The sequence below is a fragment of the Paramormyrops kingsleyae genome, chromosome 3 (assembly GCF_048594095.1).
Source record: "Paramormyrops kingsleyae isolate MSU_618 chromosome 3, PKINGS_0.4, whole genome shotgun sequence".
NCBI classification, from domain to species: domain Eukaryota; kingdom Metazoa; phylum Chordata; class Actinopteri; order Osteoglossiformes; family Mormyridae; genus Paramormyrops; species Paramormyrops kingsleyae.
Genome location: NC_132799.1, coordinates 34,608,004 through 34,618,929, shown reverse-complemented (window position 1 = coordinate 34,618,929; position 10,926 = coordinate 34,608,004). Strand labels below are relative to the sequence as shown.

Here is a 10,926-nt window from a genome sequence, read left to right as displayed (position 1 = left end):
AAGTAACCAATCAAAATACAAGTCTTTTGACATTTTTAGTTTTTTGATTGCAGTCAAAGATTTTTATAAAATTGAATTTCCCCTTGTGGGAACCAAAAAAAGGTTCCCGTAACATCAAAATAACAGGTTTTTATCACATTGTGGAGACATTTGGTCCTCACAATGCACACACACACGCACATGTCGGGCATACCTATCCTTATGGGGCCCGCTAATTCACTATTCTCATTATTCTATGGGAATAATGCTAATGCTAACTATGACAACCTTAACCCCCACCCTGCCCTAACCATAAACATAAGTAACCAAACAAAATACAAGAGTTTTTGCATTTTTAGTTTTTCCATATAGCAGTCACTGATTTTCATAAAATAGAGTTTTCCCTTATGGGGACCAGGAAACCGGTCCGCATAGGGGAAAAAAATGGATATTTATCACGTTATGGGGACATTGTGTCCCCATAAGGACAGGTAATCCCGCTTACACACACATACACACACACAGAGAAATTAAAATGCAAGCAGGAGCTCCTGTCATTTTCTGAATCAGGGCGATAACTCATACTTTTATAGCTGAAGAAATGGTCATTCCCTAATAAATCTAGTTTTTATAGGTCAGTCCATAACGGCAGAGAATTATTCATGTGCCATACTACGTATCACAGTACTAGAATATATAAAATGAACATTTCATATTGATTGTGTTTATTTGCCTTCACTATACCCGATTTCCCCGGTAGCCATGTAGCCACACATACATGAATGAATATTAAAAAAATGAAAATTAATTTAATCTGAATTTCAATAAAACACTATCTGTGTAATCACTAAAACACCTCCACACCACATATCCATACACCTTTCAAAGTAAATAGCCAGAAAACTGGAATAAAGAAAAATAGAATTTAACAACAGGGTTTATTGAGGCACGAACAGGAAGTGACACACAGTCTCACAAGCTGTTTTCAGTTTCATATTTGTAGAGTTTATTCCTCACTAGGAATGCTTTCGAGATCCAATACATTCTGTGCTGACATGTCTCTGTATTTACAAGGAAAATGAGGGGGTATTTATATCAGGGATCTCAGACAATATATTTTATAGTAGCTTTTACTGACTGCCACATGATCTGTGCTAAGCAGCCACAGAACTATAAAGCATGTGATTTTCATACAATATTGCTAAACTACTTTGCTAGCATAGTATTAATGTAACACAAGCCTTTTATTGTTTTCTACAAATATGCCTTATCTATGTATTTATCTATGCACCACACCCACTACCACACTAGCAAACCACACCCAGGATCTCCTACTCTCTTCCATTTACAAATATGCAACAACAACCCACGAGTGGTCACACTTCTTTATCAGATAATATTTAAGGTGAGCTTTATGACCAAAAATGGAAACATTGTTCTTTAAAAAAAAGCCAATGTATACTCTTTATTCTATTCATTACAGTATAAAACATTCATATCAAATATCTGCATTTTTCAGGTGAAAAGTACAACTACTGCTGGGAACTGTTATACTGGTTTTAATTTCCCATACACCATTTTTCATATTGTGCCCTACAGTAGCATAGTTGAAACAGTTGTAATGCTTCAATAGGCAGCAAATTATATAATTTCGTAACATAGAATCCTCCATATATAAATGTTTATCATTATAGTATTTATAGCTATTACCTCAGTCTGTGTCTGAAAAATTGGATTTCGTGCAATACATTTAATTCTTCAATTAAATTCATATCGGTAAATCAAAATCTTTAATATCGATTTACTACAGTAATAATTATTAAAATCATGTATGTACAATGTACAACATGTTTGTACACAGCTAAATATATAATAATAAAACATGTCCATATGGAGCTAGATACGCGGTTATAATCATAAACATGTCGCCATCTACTAAATATAGCGCACATCATCGGTATAACAGAACACGTCAGTGAAACAATGCTTACCGAGCTATGTACATGGTTATAATACAAAATAACATATCACTAATGAGCTGACAGACATTTATAATCTAATGAAACATGTCGATTATACTATCAAGCTGAATATAAACGATCTCTTAAATAATAATAAAGACACACCTTTTTAGAAAGATTCGACAACGTATTTTATTTATGTAAACTCTTGCTGCCTGCCTGGTGAACTTAGAAGAATATCGTTATTTACCGTGAAACCACCAGAATCTCCAAAAATATCGTGATACAAATTTTTGGTCATACCGCCCAGTACTAAGTACAACCATGTACTTCTATTTTAAATTTATTTTTAGAGGAATGATATCGTATATTACATATATTTTTTTTACTAATAATGATTAAAGGTATATAATATACACAATGTGTTGGCTTTAAACCTAAATTTAATGAGATCGAACATTTCCCATTTAACTTAGCATGTTTTATGTCATTGTTTTATAAATCTAATTGGGGGACCACATATGTTCAGCAGCTTCAAAGCCTCCGAAATGTAACCAGACAATTGTTCACTTTATCACTGTGTTCTACATTCTGTTACACTTAATAAGTAACAATAGTTTTAATCACTAATCCAGATACAGCATACAAACTGATGAACAGCACCACACCATTGTCTTGTGACCTGACTTTGTTAATTTCCAAGCTGGATGCCAAAGATCTGCAGTAGGTATCCCATGGACAGTCCCTTCTGTGGCTCTCAGGATTCTGTAGGTGCCTGATGACCTGAACCTGGTGTCCACCATCCATCCTGCCTGTGCTCTTGGTTGCATAGCAGGAGTTTAAAGAGTGATGCTACTGTATAGGTTGACTGACTGACACGATGCATGCCCCCTCTCCATGCTCCCTGTCCCGTTTCTGATTATAATTTAAAAACTCCCTGTTAGGCCTGTCGATAGTCCTTAGAGACTCCTTGTTGGTCTTGAGGCTTTGTTGAGTACAAACATAGTTTTATGTGGTCAGGTTCAAGTAACAGGCAGTGGTTTCTTCCCCTGAGGGTTATGGCTGTATTACCGGCCCACGCTGTGGCCTGAGAGCCAGGCGGTTGGCCAACAAGCAGGCCAGGGCGATGCCTGCAGCCTGGGTAAAGGCCAACGCGAGCACGGTAGCGGCGATGTGGAAGACGTTGTCATTAACAATGCTGAAGACCTTGCGGAAACAGCCATCAGGGTGGATACCTGCCGCTTCTGCAGTGCCATCGCCCCCTGCAGGCAGGGGCCTGTTCCTGCAGCCTTTACGACGCACGCAGCAGCTGTCTGGCACCGAGATGGAAGAGACATTGTCTGCGCCGATGTCCAATACAACCCACTCTGAGGCCTGCCAGTCTTGCCACCCCTTAGCTCCACAGCACTTGAGTGCCCTCTGCAGGCTGTCCAGTGCATTAGCCCGACCGTCGTCATCACCGTATGATTCAACGGCCCGTTGCAGTCCACTACGAAACCCTTCGGCGATGTCCTCACGGTAGAAGAGTCCGCACAGGCCGGCAGCTAACCCTGCCACCAAGGCAGCCAGTTGAAACACGCCATAGGCTCGAAGCAAACAGGGCAGCTTGGCAGCAGCCCCCAGGCAGCCCAGAAAGCCCCAGGTAGCGATGGCAGCTCCTGTCGTCAACAGGATGATCGGCGCATTGGGGTAATGGTTGGCCGACAACAGCATGTAGTTGGCCAGGGAGACCTGTGCCCAGACACCCAACGTGAAGATGGCCAGCCCCACTGCCCAGAAGAGGCAGCTGAAGACGAGGAGGCCGAGGCGCAGGACGGGCATGATGCCTACGGGCATGCAGCAAGGTGCCGCCTCAGGTTGTGGTGGGGGTGCCAGCGAGGCTTCGGAGCACAGCGACACAGAGAGTCGCTGGTGTGGCCGCTGTTGCTGCTGGAAGGGGGAGAGTAGGATGCCGGGGGGTGCCGAGGGACGACGAGGCAGTGCTGGGGGCACCGCGAGGCTCAGTCCCCTGGGAGAGGAAAGCCTCCGTGATGCTGGGACCCCTTCCCAATCTGCAGTCCTCGGGCTTGGCCGGCCGGGGAGGGAATTGTAGGGTAGTGCACTGTTCATTGCACTGGTTTCGCTTTTATCTATCGCTCACTCCCTCTTTCTCTCTCTCTCGCTTCTCTCCCACGTCCCTGCCTCTCTGGCTGCCTCTCTCGTTTACTTTATGGTGGGCCGTTAACGAAACCCCACTCCTCCCCAGCTGTAAATCTCTGCCGCGACACAGACTGTTGCAGTGCTATCTCCGTCGGCAGCCGGATGCCTTCTTCTCTCCTTTTTTGTTTATGTTATCAGTCAATTTCAGGCTTTCCGTCCATTCCCTCCCAGGTTCGGCGTTCCTCGGTTGCTGCTGTGTCCTCTTCCTCGCTCTTTTGCTTTCACTGTGCCGGATGGTTTTTGCCGGGGCGGGGACACAGGCGCCCTGACATGAAGAATACCCCAGCACACCCCTTTTCTAGTGTGGGGGGGAGACACCATCTGATTTTACTCTCTTTCATAAGTGAGAAATTTTCACCCAAACTGATTACCCTTTATTATCCTGAAATGATCTCAAATATTCATTGATTTAACTGGATCTATTTGTTTTATATTGATTGGAGCAGTAAATTCCATTTAACAGAGGAGCATAATTAACTGGAATGTGAATGGCAAATACAGCAATAAATTTTCTCTGGAAATGTTCAGAAACTATATCAAGCATTACAAAGTGTAGCCCACATAATTTATTGTCCTATGTCAGACACATAAACCCCTCCACCCTCTGCCCAGACTCACAAAAAATACATCAGACAGCCACAGTACAGTCAAGGCCAGTGGATGTGTGTTATACGGATCAATACTCAAGGACAAGTGACCTGAAGGGGAGCAGATTTGTTGATCCCGATTAAATGAAACCCGACAGGTATAAAAACAAGCCTGCATCTGACACTTAATGATTAAATCATAAAAGGGCTGCAGACTGTATCGTACACAAATTGACTGATTTTAAAATATAATACCAGCCCCCAAACTCACAGACTACAGTGTAGGGATGGGTGATATGACTGTCAATAATAGCTCAGTATTTTAGGTCATGATATTTGATGAAATGGTCTTATTATTTCACAACATTGTTTCCCAACTGGAAAACATAAAACATGCATCTCTGCTGAACATAAACAAATCACATAAGATGTTAAAAACGTAATTCTTCATGATGATAACTAGTCCCCATATGCAGTAAAAGTCACTCTGAGAATGTAATTATCAGAATCGTGATTTAACTGGCCAGCAGAAGCCTGACGGTGAGTTTATAGCATCTCATTACCATGAGTCAGTAAACAGTCACTGATTGCTTTAGGCATGTAGGCCTACACAGCTCTCAACACACACACAGACACACACTCACCAATGTAAAATAATTTTTATTAGTTTTCTTGTTATCTCTTTGTTGTAATTCAGGTGTTTGTTTATGAATTCTATTTATGTATTCTGCATAGGCTTATTTGAATGCCTTTCATTTTCTTTTTGTAGGGGTATTAATTGTTAAAATGGGACACCTGACAAAATGGCACAGTTTACAGTTAATATATGTGTTTAGTAGTACTTTATTTTCTCTTCCATAAAGTGTTCTTGGGGCATTAATGTATTTAGAATGGTATTAAGACATTGAGGTGATTCTGTAATTATTTCCAGAAAGCAAAATTTCAGAAAGTGTTCCATTTTAATAATACTCACTCTAATTTTTGTTTTTTCTCTTGCCTCTCTGGATTCACAAGGCAGTGATAAAAGTGTAACCGGCTACCTCATATTTAACCAGAAACATCGGTCATCACCAGGCGTCACCAACATGGTGCCCGCAGGCACCAGGATGCCCCCAAGGACCACATGAGTCGCCCGTGGACCTGTTCTAAAAAATAGCACGACTCACCAGTGAGCGGCATCTAAAATTTTATCCTGTTGCTATTCTTCTTTAATCACATTTGCATTTATATAGATTTGAAAATGACAATATCTTGGGGGAAAAAAGCATTTAAAACATGTTTATTATACATGAAGTTTAGATAAGTTAAAGAGGTCGTTTCAAACTGGCAGCCCTTCGTATGGCTGATCATTTCCCGTGAAGTAGCTCTCAGGTTCAAAAGGGTTGGTGATCCCTGGTCTACACAATGCAACGCGACAACGTTACAGATGTTGTTGTTTTTTTTTTTTCCTTTGGGAATCATTTGTAAAAATGATTTTTGACACATTACATTTTGAAAATGCCCCTAGGTACCGAACATAACTTTCCTGCCTACAACCCATTAACTGACCATTTTAGGTACACTTCGGTGTAGGCCTACTTACCTTTAGTAATTTACTTCATTAGTTGATTAATATTGTTTCGATTATGTATTTTCTTAACTGTTTTATAAATACCCGCATCTGCACACTTCACTTAAAATACGCTGATTACGTTCCTGCGGCGTTCAGTCCGATAGTCCGCTTGAAGGTATTTTCCCTTTCCCGAGCTTGTGCGTGGATTCTGCTTATATGACGTTTTTTCCCTGCCACCATGAACCGAGCCGTTCCTGCACTGGGATGCCCCCTGCTTACTAGCAGAACTTTAATTAATATCGTACATTGCGATGTATTGATGCGTTCCCGATAACTCGGAACTTGAAAATTGTTGTAGCGTTAGGTGGGTACTTGGGTAGCGTGTGACCAAAACCATACTCAATGAACAATCAGTGTTGGGGAAGCTACTCAAAAAAGTAATCAATTACTAACAGTTCGGGTCCAGAAAGTACAAATCCAGACCAAGGGTTTGTTTCAACCAATCAGTTGAATATAAAGAGTCACGAGCACTGGTTGTTTGAAACAAAACCTTGGTCTGGATTTGTACTTTCTGGGCCTGAACGGTCTGTAATGGATTACCTATGTAAGTAACTTCTCCAGCACTGTGGACAATCTTTACTGAACCAACAACATTGTACACACCAGATTGCATAAATTATTTTGTCTCTACTTTATAGTGCAACACTGCACACCATGGTTCGAATTACGGGGGGTACTGTGGGGTACAGTACCCCCCGATCAAGACCCAGACCCCCCCCCCAAAGAGACAAAAAAATAGCAGTTTGTGGGGGTTCTAACATTTTTCTTTTGTTGTAAAAAAAAATGCTAACCTCACCTTTTATGTAAAACAATTTCAGACACCCCTAATGTGGACCGTACCATTTTAACCACCTATAGGCGCTAGAAGTAGCCAGTCGGTTGCGTCATTCATTCTCATTGAGTGTTCATTGTGTTTGTTTGTCATGGTGCTGTTTGTCATGCATTGGTAAATGTTAAGTAGCCAGCAGAAGTGTAGCCTGTTGAAAATGCATTTTACAACCTTAATTTATTCGTTTAAGTGTTTCATCTACTAATGCAAGCTGACGTCTTTATAAGTTGAATTACTTACCATTGTCCTTCTGAGGCAGGTGTTCTGTCGAGTTGAGCTACTTTGTCGAGGTAAGCTACCGTAGTGCTAATCGATAGCCCTAACCATAGCTTACCTCGACAAAGTAGCTAAACTCGACAGAACACCGGTACAGTCAACGTTAGTTACGTTAACTAGCAAGAGAGCTAAGTTCTATATTTAAACCAGGCTTATTTGGTGAGGTAAAATCGAGCATGGTCATTTTCCAAGGAGATGAACTCCCTGTTTTCATTCTCATTTTATCACGTATAAATTGTGCCTTTCTGAAATTAATTCGCCACTTAGTCTGTGTGGTTTGTTATTAGGCTAATGTTAACGCATAAGAAGGTCTAACGTTATGCTCTGAAAAAACATTACTATAAGTGAAACCTATAGGGCCAACGTAAAAAGATTATCTAGCAAATAATAAGCCCTATTATTTGAATTTTAGTGGTATTGATTCTGCATTCCACAATTTCATATTTATGGACATTTTTAGAAGCTTCATCTGGTAGCCCAGATACTGTTTTGTTAAATATAGATAAGATTTTATTCACAGACACAATATGAGGAAAAGGAAAGATGGAGACATCAGACACTTTTTTGGTGGTAAAAGAAGAATAAATCGGAAATATTAGTATTAAGAGCTACAGAACATTACACTAAAAGTATAGGTGCAGTTTTGCAAAGTTAATGTGTATGAAGGAAAGTGGTGGTCAGCAGAAGGCAGGAGAGGCACAGGAGCAGGAAGTAGGGAGATGGCAGGATGAGGACAGTGAGCAGGCAGCAGGAAGATGGCAGGATGAGGACAGTGAGCAGGAAGCAGGGAGATGGCAGGATGAGGACAGTGAGCAGGAAGCAGGGAGATGGCAGGATGAGGACAGTGAGCAGGCAGCAGGGAGATGGCAGGATGAGGACAGTGTGCAGGCAGCTGGAAGATGGCAGGATGAGGACAGTGAGCAGGAAGCAGGGAGATGGCAGGATGAGGACCGTGTGCAGGCAGCAGGGAGATGGCAGGATGAGGACAGTGTGCAGGCAGCAGGGAGATGGCAGGATGAGGACAGTGAGCAGGAAGCAGGGAGATGGCAGGATGAGGACAGTGAGCAGGCAGCAGGAAGATGGCAGGATGAGGACAGTGTGCAGGCAGCAGGAAGATGGCAGGATGAGGACAGTGAGCAGGAAGCAGGGAGATGGCAGGATGAGGACAGTGAGCAGGCAGCAGGAAGATGGCAGGATGAGGACAGTGTGCAGGCAGCAGGAAGATGGCAGGATGAGGACAGTGACCAGGCAGCAGGGAGATGGCAGGATGAGGACAGTGTGCAGGCAGCAGGAAGATGGCAGGATGAGGACAGTGAGCAGGAAGCAGGGAGATGGCAGGATGAGGACAGTGAGCAGGCAGCAGGAAGATGGCAGGATGAGGACAGTGTGCAGGCAGCAGGAAGATGGCAGGATGAGGACAGTGACCAGGCAGCAGGGAGATGGCAGGATGAGGACAGTGTGCAGGGAGATGGCAGGATGAGCACAGCGTGCAGGCAGCAGGGAGATGGCAGGATGAGGACAGTGAGCAGGCAGCAGGAAGATGGCAGGATGAGGACAGTGAGCAGGCAGCAGGGAGATGGCAGGATGAGGACAGTGAGCAGGCAGCAGGGAGATGGCAGGATGAGGACAGTGTGCAGGCAGCAGGGAGATGGCAGGATCAGGACAGTGTGCAGGCAGCAGGGAGATGGCAGGATGAGGACAGTGAGCAGGCAGCAGGAAGATGGCAGGATGAGGACAGTGAGCAGGCAGCAGGAAGATGGCAGGATGAGGACAGTGAGCAGGCAGCAGGAAGATGGCAGGATGAGGACAGTGAGCAGGCAGCAGGAAGATGGCAGGATGAGGACAGTGAGCAGGCAGCAGGGAGATGGCAGGATGAGGACAGTGTGCAGGCAGCAGGGAGATGGCAGGATGAGGACAGTGAGCAGGCAGCAGGGAGATGGCAGGATGAGGACAGTGTGCAGGCAGCAGGGAGATGGCAGGATGAGGACAGTGAGCAGGCAGCAGGGAGATGGCAGGATGAGGACAGTGTGCAGGCAGCAGGGAGATGGCAGGATGAGGACAGTGTGCAGGCAGCAGGGAGATGGCAGGATGAGGACAGTGAGCAGGCAGCAGGAAGATGGCAGGATGAGGACAGTGTGCAGGCAGCAGGGAGATGGCAGGATGAGGACAGTGAGCAGGCAGCAGGAAGATGGCAGGATGAGGACAGTGAGCAGGCAGCAGGGAGATGGCAGGATGAGGACAGTGAGCAGGCAGCAGGGAGATGGCAGGATGAGGACAGTGTGCAGGCAGCAGGAAGATGGCAGGATGAGGACAGTGTGCAGGCAGCAGGGAGATGGCAGGATGAGGACAGTGTGCAGGCAGCAGGGAGATGGCAGGATGAGGACAGTGTGCAGGCAGCAGGGAGATGGCAGGATGAGGACAGTGAGCAGGCAGCAGGAAGATGGCAGGATGAGGACAGTGAGCAGGCAGCAGGAAGATGGCAGGATGAGGACAGTGAGCAGGCAGCAGGGAGATGGCAGGATGAGGACAGTGAGCAGGCAGCAGGGAGATGGCAGGATGAGGACAGTGTGCAGGCAGCAGGAAGATGGCAGGATGAGGACAGTGTGCAGGCAGCAGGGAGATGGCAGGATGAGGACAGTGTGCAGGCAGCAGGGAGATGGCAGGATGAGGACAGTGTGCAGGCAGCAGGAAGATGGCAGGATGAGGACAGTGAGCAGGCAGCAGGGAGATGGCAGGATCAGGACAGTGTGCAGGCAGCAGGGAGATGGCAGGATGAGGACAGTGTGCAGGCAGCAGGGAGATGGCAGGATGAGGACAGTGTGCAGGCAGCAGGGAGATGGCAGGATGAGGACAGTGTGCAGGCAGCAGGGAGATGGCAGGATGAGGACAGTGTGCAGGCAGCAGGGAGATGGCAGGATGAGGACAGTGTGCAGGCAGCAGGAAGATGGCAGGATGAGGACAGTGTGCAGGCAGCAGGGAGATGGCAGGATGAGGACAGTGTGCAGGCAGCAGGAAGATGGCAGGATGAGGACAGTGTGCAGGCAGCAGGGAGATGGCAGGATGAGGACAGTGTGCAGGCAGCAGGGAGATGGCAGGATGAGGACAGTGAGCAGGCAGCAGGGAGATGGCAGGATGAGGACAGTGTGCAGGCAGCAGGGAGATGGCAGGATGAGGACAGTGTGCAGGCAGCAGGGAGATGGCAGGATGAGGACAGTGTGCAGGGAGATGGCAGGATGAGGACAGTGTGCAGGCAGCAGGGAGATGGCAGGATGAGGACCGTGTGCAGGCAGCAGGAAGATGGCAGGATGAGGACAGTGTGCAGGCAGCAGGGAGATGGCAGGATGAGGACAGTGAGCAGGCAGCAGGGAGATGGCAGGATGAGGACAGTGAGCAGGCAGCAGGGAGATGGCAGGATGAGGACAGTGTGCAGGCAGCAGGGAGATGGCAGGATGAGGACAGTGTGCAGGCAGCAGGGAGATGGCA

At 45.7% G+C, this 10,926-nt stretch overlaps 1 protein-coding gene across 1 annotated transcript; it reads right to left on the bottom strand.

Moving 5' to 3' along the window:
• Window positions 1–1,025: 1,025 nt before the first annotated feature.
• On the bottom strand, window positions 1,026–4,351 carry LOC111845692 (tetraspanin-7-like). Its single transcript, XM_023815297.2, has one exon. It carries the CDS (start codon window positions 4,047–4,049, stop codon window positions 2,997–2,999), a length of 1,053 nt encoding a protein of 350 aa, XP_023671065.1. The 5' UTR covers window positions 4,050–4,351; the 3' UTR covers window positions 1,026–2,996.
• Between the last annotated feature and the right edge of the window lie 6,575 nt (window positions 4,352–10,926).

Bases quoted from the DNA above. Each gene is read 5' to 3' on its own strand.
- LOC111845692 (XM_023815297.2), bottom strand. From the start codon at position 4,049: ATGAACAGTGCACTACCCTACAATTCCCTCCCCGGCCGGCCAAGCCCG.